Consider the following 21,185-nt stretch of genomic DNA (forward strand, 5'->3'; position numbering starts at 1 on the left):
GATGAGAAACCTGAGGCTCAGAGAGAGGGAAGGACTTAGCTAGGGTCACCCAGGCAGAGGCGGGACCCGAAGCTGGCTTCATCCCTTCGGAGGCAGCATGGAGCTGCGGGAAGAACACAAGTGCTGGGTTCTGATCCCAGAGCTGATGCTTGTTAGCTGAGTGAATAGCAGGAGTTACTCTACTTCCCTGAGCTTCGATTTCTTCATTTGAGAAATGGAGGTAACACACGTGGCAGGCTGCTGGCAGAGTAAATGGATCATCTGTGTGAAGCCTCTGTACACGGTAGGAGCAGGAATCTGTATTCACCTTCCTCCTCAGACCGTGTGGCCCCCTCTTGCTCCTCTCTGACCCTCTCTCGTAAGCTCTCCTTACTCAGGCTCGGTCTCCGTGCTCTCTTGCTGGGAAGGGCCCCAAAGTCTTGGGAATGGCCCTTCCCAGCAGACCAGTGTGGCCAAGTCCACTGACTCCCCACCCGGCCTTGCCCATCTCCTTTTGGACCCCTTCATCTGCCCCAGGACAGAGGCAGGAGCCCTGGCCCACACCCTATACCTCTGCTTTGCCCCTACGTCCTTTGCCTCCAGACTGCCACGTCTCCATGTTTGTCGGTGAGAAGTGTGCCCAGGGATCCCTGAGAACGGGACCCTCCCCCTAATGTACTTTTAAGCCAGGCAGATGGCAGGGTCGACCCCTCTGGAAATCACTGACCTCAGTGCCCTGGCCTGACCTGGAGTCATGAGTCTGGCCTTTGAACCTGGGCAGAGGATTCAGGAGGGTCCGAATCTTTAGGTCACCTGCACCGAGGCCGTCGAATAACTTGACCCATTTGCTTTGGTGTAATGAGACCCATCTGCCTCTAAGACAACTCCAGCCTTTAACTCCCAGAGCAGCTGGCAAGAGACAAAAGGCATGGGAATCAGGACACCCAGGATCAAGTTACAGCTCTGCCACTACCTCCCTGGGTAACCTCAGGCAAGTAGTTTCCCTTCTCTAGGCCTCAGTTTGCCCATCTATAAAATGGAAGAAGTAGATCAGACAATTTCTGAGGTTCCTCCCAGCTCCTACTTCAAGGGTTTCAAGTTAAATCATGAGCGCTCCATGACCAGAAATTAGGTCCTGGGATCCAGACTATACTTCCTAGCACTCCATTCCAGGACTATGTGGACATACGCTTTCATATATGTGAAGAGAGCCGCAGGAAAACAGGATGCCCAAGCCCCACCAATATGGGGGTCATATGACTCCCAGCCTGGTAGGACAGCACTGAGCATTGTGGAAAGACGCAGAGACCCTGAGAGCCCCCAGGACGAGGTATTGTGGGCTGGATCAGAGCTCTTATGCCATTCCAGAGCCTAGGAGCATAGAGGTTGACTCTGGGGGTATTGCAGACAGCCCAGCGCTCTGGAAGGAAGAGTCCCCAAGAATGCGGTAGGAAAAGGGCTTGAAACGCTGATCCCTCTATAAACCGTCTTGTAAACAGTCATCAGCCCTGAGAGATCTAAATCAGGTTACGGTCTTTCTGCCTTTCCCGCTGCTTCTCAATATTCACACCTAAAATAACCTTGTCTCCAGGGATGCCTAGCAGCGTAGCCCCAAAAGGTCCACCAAAGGCTCATGTGATCACATTTTTTGTTTTTTTTTAAATAAATGCCAGTTCTGCACTCAATTCTATAACAAGTCTGTATTTGTTTGTTTCTATAAATTTATTTATTTTTGGCTGTGTTGGGTCTTCGTTGCGGCGTGCGGGCTTTCTCTAGTTGCGGCGAGTGGGGTCTACACTTCGTTGCGGTGTGCGGGCTTCTCATTGCGGTGCCTCTTCTTGCTGTGGAGCACAGGCTCTAGGTGCGCAGGCTCCAGTAGTCGTAGCACGCGGGCTCAGTAGTTGTAGCTCGCGGGTTCTAGAGTGCAGGCTCAGTAGCTGTGGCACACGGGCTTAGTTGCTCCGCGGCATGTGGGATCTTCCCGGACCAGGGCTCGAACCCGTGTCCCCTGCATTGGCAGGCGGATTCTTAATCACTGCACCACCAGGGAAGCCCTCTATATTTGTTTTACTCTAAGGAGCAAAGTTTAAATCACTTCTCAGGTAACTAATGTGCCATTACATGGCGCAAAATTTTAACTCTATAGCTTCAGGAATCATTAGCAAAAGTCTTTCCAACAAATGGTGCTGGGAAAACTTGATATCCACATGCAGAAAACTGAAGTTGGACTCCTACCTTATACCATACGTAAAAATTAACTCAAAATGGATCAAAAACCTAATTCCATGAGCTAAAACTACAGACAAAAACATAGGGGGAAAGCTTCATGACACTGGATTTGGCAATAATTTCTTGGATATGACACCAAAGGCACAGGCAACAAAAAACAGATAAACTGGACTTCATCAAAATTTAAAAGTTTTGTGCATCAAAGGACACTTAACAGGGGCTTCCCTGGTGGCACAGTGGTTGAGAGTCCGCCTGCCGATTCAGGGGACATGAGTTCGAGCCCTGGTCTGGGAAGATCCCACATGCCGCGGAACGGCTGGGCCCGTGAGCCATGGCCGCTGAGCCTGCGCATCCAGAGCCTGTGCTCCGCAACGGGAGAGGCCACAACAGTGAGAGGCCCGCGTACCGCCAAAAAAAAAAAAAAAAAAGGACACTTAGAGTGAAAAGGCAACCCACTGTATGGGAGAAAATGTTTTCAAATCACATATCTGATAAGGGATTAACATCCAGAAAATATAAAGAACACCTACAATTCAGCAACAACAACAAGTCAGCCCAGTTGAAAAAAATGGACAGATGACTCGAATGGACATTTCTCCAAAGGAGATACACAAATGGCCACTAAAGCACATGAAAGGAGACTCAACATCACTAATGATCAGGGAAACGCAAACCAAAACCACAATGAGATGCCACTTCACACCCATTAGGATGACAATTATAAAAACTAAAAATAGAAATTAACAAGCGTTGACAAGGATGAAGAGAAGTTAGAACGCTGTGCCTTGCTGATGGGAATGTAAAATGATGTAGACTCTGTGGAAAACGGTATGGTGATTCCTCAAAAAGTTAAACAGAATTACCCCATGCTCCAGAAATCCACTTCTGGATATACATGCAAAAGAAGTGAAAGTGGGAGTTTGAAGAGATATTTGTACACCCATGTTCATAGCAGCATTATTCACAGTAGTCAAGGTAGAAGCAACCCAAGTGTCCGTTGATGGGTGAATGGGTAAACAAAATATAGTATAATATGTACATACAATAGAATATTATTCAGCTTCAGAAAGCAAGGAAGTTCTGACACATGCCACAATATGGATGAAACTTGAAGACATTGTAAGTGAAATAAGCCAGTCTCAAAAGGACAGATGTTGTATGATCCCTCTTATATGTGGTACCTAGAGTAGTCAAATTTTTAGAGACAGAAACTACAATGGTGGTTGCGGGAGTGGGGAATGGGGAGTTAGCGTTTAATGGGTATAGAGTTTCGGTTGGGGAAGATGAAAAAGCACTGGACATGGATGACAATGATGGTCGCCGCACAGCAATGTGAATGTCCTTACTGCCACAGAACTGTACACTTTAAATTTTCTGTTACGTATATTTTCTCTCTCTCTCTCACACACACACACACACACACACACACACCACAAATCTCTAGCAAACATAGATCGTGGTTTGAAAAGGACTGACCTAGACGGTCCCTGGCTAGTTTAGGAGTATAAGCATATTTCTGAGCTGGTACATGTTTTATTCTAATCTGCAAGGATAGCTGAAAGCCAAGTCAGCCAGGGGTCTCACACATCATTCAACATAAGAACACGTTTGACTGGGCAGAAGCTACTCTTGGTCGTGGCCCAACTTGGTTCCTGCTGCATTCATTACTCAGGCCTGCTCTGCAGCCCTGTCTCGTGCTGAGCATAAGGCCTGGAGGGCTGGGGTGTGGGTAGGGGGGACAGTTTCAACAAATAGTAAGAGGCTGTGGAGCGCACTTTTACTCTCCCGCACTCTGTTCGCATGGATAAAACCAGTTCAGTGGAATCTAAGAATGTGCGAGACTATGGAGAAATGGGAGGGATTCTCTGCATGTCTACCCCAGCCCTCGGGGGAGGCCTGAGACCAAAACCAAAATGCCATTCTACAGGCCAGAACCCAAACTGCAAATCACCATGGGAGGGAGGCAGAGGACCAGAGAAGCGGGACCCAAGAATACGTAATTAAATAATACAATGAAAGGCTGAAATTTCCAAGTTGATTCTTGGGTATCATTTAGAAAAGTTAACAGGGCATATTTAATTTAGGAATTGGCTCACGTCCTTCTCCTTAGAGCTGAAACCTCATAAATGAAATACACTGGACCATTGCCCAGTGTGGAAATAAAACTTATGAATAATGTTTCTATCTCAATCATTGTCAGTGCTTTACTATTCCTAATTACTTTAAAAAGCTAGATATTCAGTGTAGCAAAACTTTTTTTCTTTTCATCTCCACTTGTGAGATTAGTGCAGTTTAATAAGAGTCACTCTGTCGTCTTTATTCAGTATAAACTGACAGTTCATCCTTTTACTCTTCATTATTATATAAGATGGAGGTTTATGACCAAGCATGCAGCCACTCCATTTCCCCATATTGGTCCATCTAATATCTTGGCATTATCCGCGATAGCTGACGTGTCTACCCACCAGGCAAATCAGCATCACCTCACTTCCTTTATGGAGCAGAAAGAAATTCGTCCAGGCCTTCAAGAAATTAGGCTATGGGGTTATAAGTCTATAAAAGAATGAAAAGTTCCCCACCGCATCCTACTACTGGCTTTGTCCCCTTCGTGTCTATCAAAGTCATAAATCCCTTGGCAGCCACGAAGGGCAGGGCAGGGGCAGGCAGTAGGATGACGGATCTTTATAATCCTCCCCGCCACTTCCAGGAACTTATCCTAAGAAGAAACCGGGACACGTGGGCAAAGATCCATGCACGAGAAGAATCACTGCAGCATTTGTACACAGGACCACAATCCCTTTATTCACATGTCAACAACCCCAAAATCTCTAAAGAGTCCAAAGGAATTATTTTTTAATTTTCCAAAATTCATTTAGAGGCAAAATCTTTGTGGAACTGATGTGTGGTTAAATATCTTCTATATATCACTAGATGTGATCAGTTATACATCACTGCAGAAATATTACTATGTTTCATTCCAAGGTGCTGACCAAACCCCACTGGAGGCATATGTCATATATGATATCGTCACCATATACCTTCCTGAACTCTGAAAACATCTAAATTTTGAAACCAACAGGCCACAAGGACCTTTGATAAAGGACGGTGGGCCTAATATAGTGAAAAATCAGAAACAGCCTAAAAGTCCATCAGCAAGAGACTGGTTAAACACTTTTAGCAACCCATAGAAGGAAACGAGTGTATGATATACAGTTGAATTAAAAAAACAAGTTACAGAATAGCACACACATTTGATCTAAATAATAAAAGTTGTGTCCAGATCTAACTCTAAGAACAAAGGTGCAGAGAAATAAGGAAAGGCAAGCACTCAAATGCCAGAACTGGTTATCGCTGGGTGTGTGGGTTTAACTTTTTGTCTATACTTCTGGTGCACTTTGAACTTCCTTTTTAACATGAACAGGTACGATTTTAGAGTCAGAAGAAAACACCAACAAGAATGATGCTTTTGACTCAACAAAAATCAAAGCTTCCCTGCAAGGATGTCACATGTCTAGACATGCAAATGACAGATCCCATTCAGAAATCTCCAGAGATACATATTGTGCTCATCAGGATACCCATCTCCATGGACACAGGCCCCACAGAGCACACACAGGCAGACAGGGGTCCAATGGCACAATAGCAAACAGGGTCAAATTGCTTGGCGTAAACATAATCACAATTTGTGTGCCATGGCTGATTCATCTGTCTCCATGACAATATCCCAGGGCCACATCTTTCAATCAGATCCTTCCTCCCCCTGTGAGCAACTAGGTCTTCTCAGCAAAGAGCTATTTCAACCTCAGGTTGTATTAACAGAGGTTGAGCATCCAGAAGGAAGCAGAGCATAATAATTACGTGTTCAGGCTTAGGACCTAGGTTTTCACTTGATCAACAGTCCCAGTTTCATCATTTACTAGCGGTGGGCCTTTGGGAAGTTCCTTAACCCCTCTGTGCTTCAACTTTCTCGTCTGTCAAATGGGGCTAATTCCCACATCATAGGGCTGTTGTGAAGAGTAAACGAGAAGATGAATAAAGTGCTAGTGCACAGGAAAATTCAATAGAGAGTATTTAGCTCTATTGTAATTTTTCCGTACAAGTCTGCATCTGTGGTCAGATCTAGGAATGATCGTTTAAAAGGAACAAAGGCCATAGCCAGTGGAGAGAAACTAGATGGAGAAGGCAGTTCAGACCATGTCATGTGAGAAACAAAGGAGCTTGGAGAATAAAAATTGAGTTGGGGGGAAGTGACCATTGTCTTCTAATACCTGAAGGCCTGACCCACGGAAGGGGACTCTGGTTTCTTCTGTGCGGTCTCAGTGGCTATTATCAACTGCTCTAAGATGACCTTCTTCCCACACACAGTCTGTGGCCTTGTTCACTGAGCTCCTTGGGAGAAAGTTCAGACATGGCAAGGAGGGCCATAGAGATCCATGACCCAGCCCTGGCCTTAAGCTAGAGATAGATGATTTTGAGAATGAGAATCTATGAACTCCCTTCATTCAATGCTGCCATCTCTCGAAAGAGGGTTGGAACTTATCTTTTAGGACTTTCTGAGGGTTTAGTAGTACATGCCCTTGAGTAGAGGCAGAGCTGGTCATTCTTCAACCCAGGAGGGTGGATTTATTGAAGAAACACTGTGGGTTGCTCGGCACCAAGTCTGATGACTGAATTGGGAGTGGAAATTGGGCAGCCCGGTTTTATACTGTAAAGTTACAAGGCTACGTGCTTGGTAAACACACTCCAGGGGCAAGATTTACTCTAAACTCTCTACTCCCATTGATCAAGGGCCGCCTCCCTTCCACTTCTTTCACTAGACCGGAAGGGAACCCTGAGAGACAGACTCTGTCTGAAAAACCCTCCAGGCCCCCCAATCATCACAGTCTAGAAACAGTGAGCACCAAACACGCTTGCACTGGTTGGTGGTTTATATGCACTCAGGACTCCTGGGACTCAGGCTGTATTTCAACCTCCAACAAACTGAGCTTGACATAATCTGGCAACAGCAAGCAGACCTGTCCCAGCAAGGTCCACAGAATCCAAGTTAGACAGTTCCCCATCAAAGATTCATTGTAGGCAAAGTTACACAAAACGAAACAGACAAGGTGGGGAAAAGCTCTCAAACATTTCGGCCAGCATGTCTCCTGGAGTTCACAGAAGGACTGCTTGAACACATTCCTTTCACTCACGTGTTCCTCAGGTGTACTTTTCATTGTCTGGAGGAGTCCCTGCCCTGTTGCTCAGCGTGACTTACCTCAACGCAGGGAAACAGGTGGAAGGAGGAGGCTACCACGGTCACCGGAGGTCCCAACACATCGGAGAGAGTCTCTGGAGCACCCCAAACAGATCCTGGTCTCCCCAAGCCAGGTAACCACCCAGGCCCAAACAAAACCGCATCCAATAGCTTGCTCTGGCTGGTGTGTTCCCATGTACTGGGTAGACAAAGAGGGTCCAGTCAAGGCCTTTGGAAGAAAAGGACCATAACTAGACGTTTCCACCCCAGCAGAGACTGGAAAAGGGCAAGATCACCACACTGGGCCAATGTGGACCCACCATTCCTTCTCCACGTTGTTACGACCACTGCAGTCACTATGGGACAGGGAACAGGGAGGTGGCTCCCAAACATGGGTCAATGATGGGGGTTAGACCCCTACTGGATCAGCTCAGCTATGTTACCTACTCAAGTCACACACAAAAAGATACAATCCCAGCTCAAAGCGGGAAGAAAATTGGGCTTTAACCTTAATCAAGATCTCCTTGGAAACCTAATAAGACCATGACATTAACCAACCATTGACTGCAAAACGTGCCACTGGAAAGAGGTTCATCTGTGAGTTTTTAAGGGAAATGAGCCAAAGGAGAAGGATTTGCCTTCAGCTGGGCTCCTGGCAGAGAATTCCCCGAGGAGCTGCCGGTGTACCCTGCCCACTCGGCGGCCAGCCCCACAGCAGAGATGATGCCCGTGCTGCTATGAGTCACTCTGTCCGTCCCAAGAACATCTGCCTCACTCGTGCTCACCAGACAGCCTTCCCCAGGGAATGTGAACAGTCTACCCAGAGAGATGTAAGAACACAGCGGTCAGCCTTACAAGCATCCCATTCTCCTACCTTTGGGGACACAGAGGCATCCCAGTACCCATCAGTCTCATAAATGAGTCCCCTGAGCCTCTGTGAGCACCCACTGAGCCTTTGCACCGGCAAAGCTGAAGACCAGGCCTTGACCACAGTGACCTCCTGGGTCTGCGCCCCTAGGTGGCATCTCAATTTCACTTCAAGCCTCAAAGACCTTATCCGGAGGTGTTTCATCAAAAGCCAGAGTCGTACAGATGACCCCACAATTCCCCATACACACGACATGCAATGCCCCTCCAGGCCGCCACAAACCATGACCCTCATGCCCCTAGAGCCCTCCACCCCGAGTACCATCCGGTAGGTACGCTTCCTCCCCGCTGCCCACACTCACTAGGTAGCCCAAGCCCAGGACAAAGAACTCAGCATCCACACGGCACGGCCCCTCCCCAGCCAGAGCCATGGCCCCGCTCAACTCCCAAAGACCCTAGACTCACCGCTGGAGCAGTCGGGCCCTCCCCAGCCGGGCTCACAGTGGCAGGTGTCCGGGGAAACGCAGCGGCCGTGCACACACTCCTCTGTACACAGGGCTGCAGGGGATCAGAAGAGGGGGAGGAAGAACAGGAACAGAGAGTGAAAACCAACCATCTGGTCAAGGAGCACAATCCACTTTGTAAAGGCTCCCTGGGGCCCAGGGATGCTCAGAACGCATCACTGGTTTTGGGGAAAATCAAGCTGCTCCTGACCCGAGTTAGTTATTCATTCATTCATTCATTTGTAGTACGTGGGCCTCTCACTGTTGTGGCCTCTCCCGTTGCGGGGCACAGGCTCCGGATGCGCAGGCTCAGCGGCCATGGCTCACGGGCCCAGCCGCTCCGCAGCACGTGGGATCTTCCCGGACCGGGGCACGAACCCGTGTCCCCTGCATCGGCAGGCGGACTCTCAACCACTGCGCCACCAGGGAAGCCCTGACCCGAGTTATTTAATTAACTCTGAAAAGGATTCAACAAGGGTGTGCTTCATCCCAGGCTTGTTTCCTAAAATGAAACCCAAGCCCGCGAAATGGCAGCCTTGGTGGCTTTTCAAGAGTACCTCCTCCAAGGCTGAACACTTGGAGACGTTCCACAAAGCCCACTCCCTACATCCTCACTCCTGCTCTCTTTCCCCATCGGCTCAGAAAATGACCCGTCTTTTGGCTTCCCCAATTTCTTTCTGCAAAGGCCCCCAAATTTATCAGGTTTCCTGAAAAGAATCCATTCCTCTCACGTTTTCCCCACCTTTCTGCCCTCCTTCCCAAATGTCCCTATTTTGGGGCTCTCAAATGTCAGCAAATCTGCAAAGTACACAAATGCTGAGGAAAAAGCAACAGCTAATTATAAGAAAGTAATTAAGAGAGACAGCCACGACGACGATAATTGTAATTAGAAAGCGCCGGGCAATTTCTTATCACGCAGTCAAATGCTACAGCCTCCTGAGCTGGGAGGCAACGGCAGCAAAGTTTCCATCAACTACCCCAGTGCTGAGAAGGCTTACTGGCAGCACTTTGAGGAAGGGAGATTATTTCTCTCTCCCTTTGACATCCACATTTTCTCAAGGTCATCCATTGCTCCTGAGAGATCTGTCCCACCGTCTAATCCATCAGTGAGGGATTACAGAAACCCCCTTTGCCACCCCTGCCAATTTTGTAAGCTTGGGAGATCAGCAGCTACCATCAACCCTGTCAATTGCTCAGAAGGGATCTAGATGAAGCGCTTTTTTTCTGACAAGCAACTAGAGACCTCCTCTCTGCCTGGAACTGGCCTGCGCTGGGGGGACAGGTGGCCCCCAATGGTGAGCTTGGAGGAGCTGCCACTGACTTCCGAACACCCACCCTGCTTCCATGTCCACTGCTTGGCCGAATGCCCAGCGAGAGGGCGCTGTCAGGGTAGACAACAGAGTTCATTTTATGGGGGGTGTGGGGACCTTTGGCCCCTCCCAAACACAGACACTGACCCTGAAGCTGCGGCCTTAGCTTTGCCTAGGGCTCCTGGCGAGGCAGGCCCCGAAGAGCCCTTTCAGATGCCCCACTGGTTAGTGGTCTGCAGACAGCCCATCCTCTGCAAGCCTGGGATGTGGTATGTCTGGGGGGAGCCCTGGCCCTTGAGTCATTCTCATTTGTACAAGTGGCTTTTCAGCAGAGTTCTGGTTTGTGCTCAAGACTTTGACAGCCCCTCGCTTGGAGCTTTGGGGAGCAGCTGGGGCCTACTAGCTAACCCACTTCTTACTGGGGAACCGGCTGGACCCTGACCTCAGTGACCACCTCCACTTAGAGCCACAATGAGCTGCTCACCCAGTTGCTAGCAAGATGCCCACCTGGTCATCCCTGCTGCCTGGTTTCCCCTGCTCCCATTAGACTTTCTAAACAAGCTCAAATGGGCCAATGTCCCCAGTGTACACTGGACACTAGGTACCCTTCCCCCGGCTCCCCAGCCCAGCCCTGACCTCAGCTGCTCCCCCTTCCCTTAGGCTGAGGTCCCAGTATGCTCCACAGCTGGGCTGGTCCGCCTTCCTGCAGACCCTTCCATCAGCTTGTCAGGTGAGCCCAGACACCTCCAGCTGCTTTCTGACTGCAGAGAGCAGCACCTTGATCCCTGGGGGTTCTGCTGGGGGCGGCAAGGGCAGGCAGTGGACTGGGAAGCTGCCGCATGTCAGGTCTGGAAGGCACCTAACAGAAAATCACGTCCAACTGCTTCATTTTATACATGGAGGAACTAAGGCCTGCGTGTTTGGGATCCTGTGAACAGCCTGTGGGCTCTGGCCAGAGAGGAGGGAGCTGCAGGAGGAAGATCCTGGAGACAGAGGCCTCTGAAGGCCGAGGGAGTTGAGAGGAGCCCAAGACACGGGGCCTTCATGCCTCGCCCAGGCTGGACGTCCTCCCCTGTCCAGAAGACTCAAACCAGAGGAGCTGTGTCAACACGTCCTCTGCAGGCATGGGTGCCCTGCAGGCTGGGGCTGGGCAGGGGCTTGGAGAAGATCAAGGGAGAAAAGACGAAGACCACCTGGTACTCTGGTCCTCTGCCCCTAGAGACCTAACTCCTGGCCTATGTCCTGCACCCTCTCCCTACCTGCAAGGGAGGTGCATTCAGGGGCTCCGAGCAAGCTCCACCCTCCCTCTTCCCTTGGCCTCCGCCCGGTCAGCTTCCCCCAGCCACCGTCCTGCCTCAGTCTTGCTTCTAACCTCCCAGGCGCTAGAGGCACATTTAGCGAGAAGCAGCACGGCACAGCGGTTAAGAGCACAGACGGCACTCGGGGAGCCGGGGCTGGATCCAGCGATGCCACTTAGCAGCTCCAGACTTCAGGCAAGTTACCTCCCTCTCTGTGTCAGTCCCCATCTGTTCAATGGGGGACGGCGACAGGATGGGCCTCGGGCTGTGTGAGGATTCAATGAGTTGACAAAGTACTTAGAGCGGAGCCTGGGGTACAGTCAGTACTGAGTGAGTCTTGCTACTGTTATTGGTAGGGTGTCCTCAGACCCGAGGCAGGGTCCTGGCGATGCCTGAGCCTCCTTTTCCTCCACACACAGGCCATCTCTCTCACTTCTGCCCTCCACTGAAGTCACAGACACGTGGAGAGGGTTGTAGGGACTTAGTTGGGGGGTGGTGTGCTGGAGAGCAGCCCCATCTCCACCCCTGGTGGAATGGCCAGCATGGTAGAGAAGGTGATGACCTATATTTAAACTCCCTATCTGCCATTTTCAGTTACAATTGTAGGACAATAAACAAATGATTTAACCTTCTGTGCCTCAATTTCTTCATCTGTAAAGTGGGGACAATAATAGAACCTATGTCACGGGCTGCTGCAAAGACTTAATGAAGTAATACACGTTGAGTGCTTGGCCCACAGTAAGTGCTCCACAAGCAGGAGCTGCTATTATTACTTCTCCCTCTCTGTCTCTTTCTCTCTCTCACACACACACACATGCACACACGCCATGGGGTCTGGACAGATGTCTAAGGCAGCTGACAGCAGTTACCAGTTATCACCGCTTCCTGTGCGCTACCAGGTTCTGAGCACCCACTACGTGCCAGGCCTTGGGGCTTTCACACATGCTACCTCAACCCCTGTCCTAGGCCATCGCAGCCTACCTTGAGGGAGTTACCTATGTCAGCACTTGTCTCTCTTTTGCGGATCTCCAGCCCCTGGGGGACAGAGTTCACTCCTATTTGGCCTTTTAAAGCCCTTATGCTGCCCGGTGTACAGTAGGTACTCAGTGTTTCTGGGTCCCGAGGAGGAGAGCACCAAAGCACGTGTGGGGAGGGCGTGGTTGCCTTTGGCTTCAGAGCTCAGTCACAGGGAAGTCGCCAAACCTCTAAACCCTGCCCCTTGGCTCAGGTTACTTCTGGGCCTGTGGGACCAGGGTGATGGGCCATCTCGAGGGACGGTGGTGGGCGTGTAGAACGAGCCCAGCCATGGGTGTGAGGAGATCTGGCTTTGCGTCTATCAGCATCCATCTCAATGATATCAAGCAGCTCACTTTCCTCTCCAGGCCCTGCAACTTCACCTGGAACTCAGAGGAGACCAGATGAGGCCTAAAGTCCCACTCAGCTAAGAATCACCGGGAGCTGGCATCCGCCCACCTCTTCCAGGAAAGGCCTGGACAGCTGCCAGTGCTCTAGTCCCACTTCCTGGCCCCCAAGTCCCGTCCCCTTCCTATGGCCTGGTAAACCTCTCCTCTTGACCTCACAGGGACCCCTGGTTTCTGTCCTCCATTTCTTTGGAAAAGGCACTGGGTTAAGAGCCGGGAGACCCAGTGTGAGTTCAGGCTCTGGGCTACCTGACACATGAGTGTGGGCAGGTGGCTTCCCCACTCTCTCATCTATAAAATAAGAGCATTAGAGCACATCACCCTTGAAGGTTCCTTCTACTGCTGCCACCCCCTTGACGCTCTGTCTCCACCATGTCACAGCAGCTGGAAATGCTTCTCCTGCGCTCACCAGCCCCGGGTCACCTGGGTCAGCAAGGCCAGGCACAGCCTCTATCACCAGCTCCACCAAGAAGCTCGGAGGGCTGCAGCCACCCCAGTCTGAACATTTATGGAAGGTGAAATATTTTCCCACCAGAACCTCCCTACCCACACGAGGTTCCTCCTCACTGGCCCTGCCACTTCCCCACTTAGTATGGGCTTATCCGGTCTCCCCAAGAGACTGTGAGCTCCTTGAGGGTAAACCCAGAGTCTTAAACATCCCTGTATCTCCCCGTGAGCCATGCCTTACAGATACTCCATAGGTGGCTATTGGTGGCCGTTCTGAGTACCTGTGCTTTGCAAGGGACACTGACAAGTGGGGGGAGAAGGATCAGGATGCAGAGGTTGTGGACACATGACCTGTGAGGGTCACGTGAAGGGTGGGACTTGGTGTGGGGGGAAGGTGAGCCTGGAGAAGGAAGTATTGGGTGGGAGGCAGGTCAAAGTCAGCTGACAGGCTGAAAGGCTGCCAGAGAGAAGTGGAGCCACTCTGTCCCAGACAGAATAGGGATTCAGAAGCACACGTGACACAGGGGCAGATTTCAGCCTAACTCAAGGCAAGACTTTCTACCACTTGAACGGTTCAGCAGTTCAGGGGGCTCTTCCTATAGGTAGGGAGCAACCCACCCCTGGGAACACTCCAGCAGAGCCTAGAGGATCTACAGATGCTGGAAGGCAGGGGTTAGCAGGCAAACGACGACTCTCGGGCCAAATCTCGCTGTTGCCTATTTCTATAAATGAAGTTTTGTTGGCGCACAGCTGTGCCCACTCATTTACATACTGTCCAAGGCTGCTTTTGCACTGCAAGGGCAGAGCTGAGTCCTCACCACAGAGACGGATGGTCAGCAAAGCCTAAACTATTTACTATCTGATTCCTTATCGGGGGAGGGGGCCCTCCTGGACTAGAGGGTTCCTGATTTGGTGGAAAATTGGACTGTGGGACTTTTTTTTTTTTTTTGGCTGCATCAGGTCTTAGTTGCGGCACGCGGGATCTCTGCGGCAGCTTGTGCGCTCTAGAGTGCGCGGGCTCAGTTGCCCCGCGGCATGTGGGATCTTAGTTCCCCAACCAGGGATCGAACCCACGTCCCCTGCATTGGAAGGCGGATTCTTAACCACTGGACCACCAGGGAAGTCCCTGGACTGTGGGACTTTTAAGGTCCCTTCCGCCCTTCTATACTTCCATCATTCACTCACTCCCTGATATAACCAGATGGTAAAACAAAGTCCAAAATGTGCTTAGCAAACACCCAATGATGCCCGGCCTCCTTTCTCAAATGTTCCTCTGGGTCCACCTGAAGGAGCAAGAGGCTGGAAAGCATAACCTTCAGCAGCCACAAATGCCCACTTGGCCCTTTACTTCGGTCCTCTGTTTCCTCCTGAGGGGTCAAGTGAACTTAACGACCCCTTGGGTTACAATGATGGTCTTGCACGGATGGACACTAGTAGCTGTGGTGAGTGAAAGAGGCCACATATAAGTCCTTCCTCTTTGCTGGGCACTGACTATCCACTGTTCCATTGGATCCTTGAGGCAGGTATCATTACTGCTCCATGTACAGTTGGGAACCTAAACCACAGAAAGGGCTAAGCAACCTGTACAAATTCCCCTTGCTATCAAGAGACCATGCTAGATGCACGTTACTCTGCTTTCACGATCACGCCCCACACCCCACTTCCCAGGAGCCATCGAGGACAATTCTTTCTTAATCATCCCCTCCCATGACATTCTAATACCACAGATATGCTGCATATCTGTGTATGTATATCTGTGCTTTATATATAAACAGACTGAGAATCATTTTACCCCTTGAGAATGTATGGGCTGGAGAGTCTGCATCTGTCCCTTCAGATCACTCCCCACCCTTCTCTGTGCCCTAAGAGTGGACCTCCATGGACTGCATTAATGGGCCTCCTTGCCCTCTGGCTTCTGGATGAGTTCAGGGCACGGGAAAAAGCAGGAGCTGGGAGGCTGGGCAGGAGGCAAGGCTGGGCCATGGGTTAGTGGTGGTGGTGGTCCTCTCCCCTACAGCTCACGGTCCTGGGGGGCTTCTTCCAGCTCAGGGATGAAGTGGCTCTCCGCGGCTGCTAGCCCTAAATGTTGCACCATCTCTTGCAGTTTCCATTAACCCTTCTCAAGCCTTTATAAATAATTGTTTTATTAAACCCTCCTCAGTTAACATGCCATCTGTTTCTCACCAGGACCCTAGCTGACCCAGAGGCCAAGATAAGGTTTGAACCCACATCCGTGTGATGCTAAAAGGCCTGCTCTTAACCACGTGCTCCACCACCACCTGGACCACAGGTTGTGATAAGTAAGTACCAGCGCCAGATCTGTCACCAACTTACCAAGTCCCCTCCCTCCCTCTGGGTCTCAGTTTGTCTGTCTGCAAAATGAAGGGGTTGAATGACGTGGTTGCAATGTTCCTTCCAGCTCTGGGAGTCTGGGGCTCGACTTTTTGGCTCACTGATTCAAGCCAAATTTGAGAAGATTCCATTCCACAAATGCCGGCACAGAGCGCGGCATGGGAACAAATGTGTTCTGAGGTACAGATGCAAGGCCAGAGCATCAGTCCTGGGCTGGAGTGGTATAAAGCAGCCCAGGACCCGGTATGGGGATCTTGGCATTGAGCCACAGGGTCTAGGTCAGACTTGGGGTCTCCTCTGCAAACGAACTGCTGAGCCAACACTGGCCAGTCCCTGACCAAGGCATCCAGTCTGCTGTCCCTTGCTCGTGGTGAGCGCTCTGAATCAATCCTCAATCCTATCAGCATTCCACTCAAGATGAACCACAAGTCCCTGAGGTGTTCGTGGTGATATATTTTGCCTGGTGGCTTACAAATGATCTTACTAGTTAATGGAACTATAAAAATTACTTACATGAAAAGGTCAAGATAAATAAAGACAACTTCCATGCTCCCTGGCCAGCTAGGCTGATACCCAGGTAGGACAAAAGAAGGCTTGGGAAAGGAGGTGGTAGCCTCCCAGAATTCTACAGAACATGGCTTCTGGAGCTTTCCACAAACCCCGTTTCCCCAGTGCTCCAAGGCACACTGATTAGCCCTCCATTAGCATTCTTGGCTGGAGCCTCAGATGAGGCTGTCATTTGATTCTGCTTGGAAATAAAATGACCTACATCCAAAAGGGCCCAGGTGCCAATTCCAAAGTGACACACTTAGCATGAGTGATTCTGCCATGGCCAAGATCACAGAGCATGTGGGGATGGGGGTGGGTGGGAGCACGTGTGTCTGTGTCAGGGAGTCACCAAGGGAAGTTCTAAAACCATTCATAAGATATGTGTCATTCATTCCTTCATCATTACCAGTCCTGCATCCCTTCCACGGCTGGGAAGAGACAAAACAGCCGGTGGGCACATCTAGAGTTGGCTTTTAATTGCTGTAGTCACGTCTGGCTCTGAGACATGAATTGTCAATTTTTTTTAAAAAAGAAGCATTTCACCTGCAGGGCTGATAGGATGGAAGGACATGAAGGGTCAAATGCTCTCCTGGTCTGGGGCCTGCGGGTCCCCCTTCTTCCCAATGAGGGGTCCTGGGGAGGCTCACACAGAGCTCTGGGATGGGTAACAAGGGGTTTGTCACCCCCAGCCAACCTGCCAAGCTGGCCCATAGCCACTTACCTTAATTCAGTGGTGCCCTGGCTGAGTTTTATTCTTTGGCATTCTAGCATCATCTAAAAGCCCAGGTCCCTATTCTGCCATTTATTAGCTGCGTGTCCTTGAGCCGCCTGTTTTGTCCTCAGTTTCCTCATCTATAAAATGGCTGTGGACTTAGAGCTAATTCATGCAAAATGCCTAGAACCAGACGTTAGTTATAACTGTTGCTGGTTTTTTGTTTTTGTCTTTTATGCTATTAAGATTCCTCTTCCGGTGTTCACGCCACCAACGCCAGTCCTCTCCCAGTCCTCTCCCAGTGCTCTGACTGAAGCCTGAGCCTCAACTCCCAGCCCCGCCCGCCCCGGCGGGTGAGCAGACAAGCCTCTCAGGCTGGAGACCCTCCAACACAAGCAGCCGGGTGGACGAAAGGCTCTTGGTGCTGCAGCCAGGAGTCAGTGCTGTGCCTCTGAGGTGGGAGAGCCAACTTCAGGACACTGATCCACAAGAGACCTCCCAGCTCCACATAATATCAAACGGCGAAAATCTCTCAGAGATCTCCATCTCAACACCAGCACCCAGCTTCACTCAACGACCAGCAAGCTACAGTGCTGGACACCCTATGCCAAACAAGTAGCAAAACAGGAACTCAACCCCACCCATTAGCAGAGAGGCTGCCCAAAATCATAAGTCTACAGACACCCCAAAACACACCACCAGACGTGGACCTGCCCACCAGAAAGACAAGATCCAGCCTCATCCACCAGAACACAGGCACTAGTACCCTCCACCAGGAAGCCTACACAACCCACTGAACCAACCTTAGCCACTGGGGACAGACACCAAAAACAACGAGAACTACGAACCAGCAGCCTGCAAAAAGAAGACCCCAAACACAGTAAGATAAGAAAAATGTGAAGAAACAAAAACACACCGCAGGTGAAGGAGCAAGATAAAAACCCACCAGACCTAACAAATGAAGAGGAAATAGGCAGTCTACCTGAAAAAGAATTCAGAATAATGATAGTAAAGATGATCCAGAATCTTGGAAATAGAATAGACAAAATGCAAGAAACATTTAACAAGGACCTAGAAGAACTAAAGATGAAACAAACAATGATGAACAACACAATAAATGAAATGAAAAATACTCTAGATGGGATCAATAGCAGAATAACTGAGGCAGAAGAACGGATAAGTGACCTGGAAGATAAAATAGTGGAAATAACTACTGCAGAGCAGAATAAAGAAAAAAGAATGAAAAGAACTGAGGACAGTCTCAGAGACCTCTGGGACAACATTAAACGCACCAACATTCGATGTATAGAGGTTCCAGAAGAAGAAGAGAAAAAGAAAGGGACTGAGAAAATATTTGAAGAGACTATAGTTGAAAACGTCCCTAATATGGGAAAGGAAATAGTTAATCAAGTCCAGGAAGCACAGAGAGTCCGATACAGGATAAATCCAAGGAGAAATACGCCAAGACACATATTAATCAAACTGTCAAAAATTAAATACAAAGAAAACATATTAAAAGCAGCAAGGGAAATATAACACACAAGGGAATCCCCATAAGGTTAATGGCTGATCTTTCAGCAGAAACTCTGCAAGCCAGAAGGGAAGGGCAGGACATATTTAAAGCGATGAAGGAGAAAAACCTGCAACCAAGATTACTCTACCCGGCAAGGATCTCATTCAGATTTGATGGAGAAATTAAAACCTTTACAGACAAGCAAAAGCTGAGAGAGTTCAGCACCACCAAACCAGCTCTACAACAACTGCTAAAGGAACTTCTCTAGGCAAGAAACACAAGGGAAGGAAAAGACCTACAATAACGAACCCAAAACAATTAAGAAAATGGGAATAGGAACATACATATTGATAATTACCTTAAATGTAAATGGACTAAATGCTTCCACCAAAAGACACAGATTGGCTGAATGGATACAAAAACAAGACCCATATATTTGCTGTCTACAAGAGACCCACTTCAGACCTAGAGACACAAACAGACTGAAAGTAAGGGGATGGAAAAAGATATTTCATGCAAATGGAAACAAAAGAAAGCTGGAGTAGCAAGTCTCATATCAGACAAAATAGACTTTAAAATAAAGATTATTAGAAGAGACAAAGAAGGACACTACATAATGATCACGGGATCGATCCAAGAGGAAGATATAACAGTTGTAAATATTTATGCACCCAGCATAGGAGCACCTCAATACATAAGGCAAACACTAACAGCCATAAAAGGGGAAATCGACAGTAACACATTCATAGTAGGGGACTTTAACACCCCATTTTCACCAATGGACAGATCATCCAAAATGAAAATAAATAAGGAAACACAAGCATTAAATGATAAATTAAACAAGATGGACTTAATTGATATTTATAGGACATTCCATCCAAAAACAACAGAACACACATTTTCTCAAGTGCTCATGGAACATTCTCCAGGATAGATCATAAGTTGGTCACAAATCAAGCCTTGGCAAATTTAAGAAAACTGAAATCATATCAAGTATCTTTTCCGACCACAACGCTATGAAACTAGATAACAATTACAGGAAAAGATCTGTAAAAAATACAAACACATGGAGGCTAAACAATACACTACTTAATAACGAAGTGATCACTGAAGAAATCAAAGAGGAAATAAAAAAATACCTAGAAACAAATGACAATGGAGACATGATGACCCAAAATCTATGGGATGCAGCAAAAGCATTTCTAAGAGGGAAGTTTATAGCAATACAATCCTACCTTAAGAAACAGGAAATATCTCGAATAAACAACCTAACCTTGCACCTAAAGCAATGAGAGAAAGAAGAACAAAAAAACCCCAAAGTTAGCAGAAGGAAAGAAATCATAAAAATCAGATCAGAAATAAATGAAAAAGAAATGAAGGAAACAATAGCAAAGATCAATAAAACTAAAAGCTGGTTCTTTGAGAAGATAAACAAAATTGATAAACCATTAGCCAGACTCATCAAGAAAAAAAGGGAGAAGACTCAAATCAATACATTTAGAAATGAAAAAGGAGAAGTAACAACTGACTCTGAAGAAATACAAAAGATCATGTGAGATTACTATAAGCAACTCTATGCCAATAAAATGGACAACCTGGAAGAAATGGACAAATTCTTAAAAGGCACAACCTGCCAAGACTGAATCAGGAAGAAATAGAAAATATGAACAGACCAATCACAAGCACTGAACTTGAAACTGTGATTAAAAATCTTCCAACAAACAAAAGCGCAGGACCAGATGGCTTCACAGGCAAATTCTATCAAACATTTAGAGAAGAGCTAACACCTATCCTTCTCAAACTCTTCCAAAACATAGCAGAGGGAGTAACATTCCCAAACTCATTCTACGAGGCCACCATCACCCTGATAGCAAAAACAGACAAGGATGTCACGAAGAAAGAAAACTACAGGCCAATATCACTGATGAGCATAGATGCAAAAATCCTCAACAAAATACTAGCAAATAGAATCCAACAGCACATTAAAAGGATCATACACCATGATCAAGTGGGGTTTATTCCAGGAATGCAAGGATTCTTCAATATATGCAAATCAATCAACATGATAAACCATATTAACAAACTGAAGGAGAAAAACCATATGATCATCTCAATAGATGCAGAGAAAGCTTTCGACAAAATTCAACACCCATTTATGATAAAAACCCTGCAGAAAGTAGGCATAGAGGGAACTTTCCTCAACATAATAAAGGCCATATATGACAAACCCACAGCCAGCATCATCCTCAATGGTGAAAAACCGAAAGCATTTCCACTAAGATCAGGAACAAGACAAGGTTGCCCACCCTCACCACTCTTACTCAACATAGTTTTGGACGTTTTAGCCACAGCAATCAGAGAAGAAAAGGAAATAAAAGGAACCCAAATCAGAAAAGAAGAAGTAAAGCTGTCACTGTTTGCAGATGACATGATACTATACATAGAGAATCCTAAAGATGCTACCAGAAAACTACGGAGCTAATCAATTAATTTGGTAAAGTAGCAGGATACAAAATTAATGCACAGAAATCTCTGGCATTCCTATACACTAATGATGAAAAATCTGAAAGCAAAATCAAGAAAACACTCCCATTTACCACTGCAACAAAAAGAATAAAATATCTAGGAATAAACCTACCTAAGGAGACAAAAGATCTATATGCAGAAAATTATAAGACACTGATGAAAGAAATTAAAGATGATACAAACAGATGGAGAGATATACCATGTTCTTGGATTGGAAGAATCAACATTGTGAAAATGACTCTACTA

The 21,185-nt window shown here is 48.0% G+C and overlaps 1 protein-coding gene across 3 annotated transcripts in view; it reads right to left on the minus strand.

Moving 5' to 3' along the window:
* Window positions 1-21,185, minus strand: part of MEGF11 (multiple EGF like domains 11) — a gene marked incomplete at both ends in the record, with an annotated part of 235,534 nt that overhangs the window by 172,776 nt on the left and 41,573 nt on the right. For all 3 annotated transcript variants that reach the window (XM_082649571.1, XM_082649570.1, XM_082649572.1), the window contains one exon: window positions 8,774-8,866. In XM_082649571.1, coding sequence (XP_082505697.1) covers window positions 8,774-8,866 — 93 coding nt within the window. The remainder of the gene's footprint in view (window positions 1-8,773; window positions 8,867-21,185) is intronic.

This window comes from Grampus griseus, assembly GCF_964374135.1.
Source record: "Grampus griseus genome assembly, chromosome: 2".
NCBI classification, from domain to species: domain Eukaryota; kingdom Metazoa; phylum Chordata; class Mammalia; order Artiodactyla; family Delphinidae; genus Grampus; species Grampus griseus.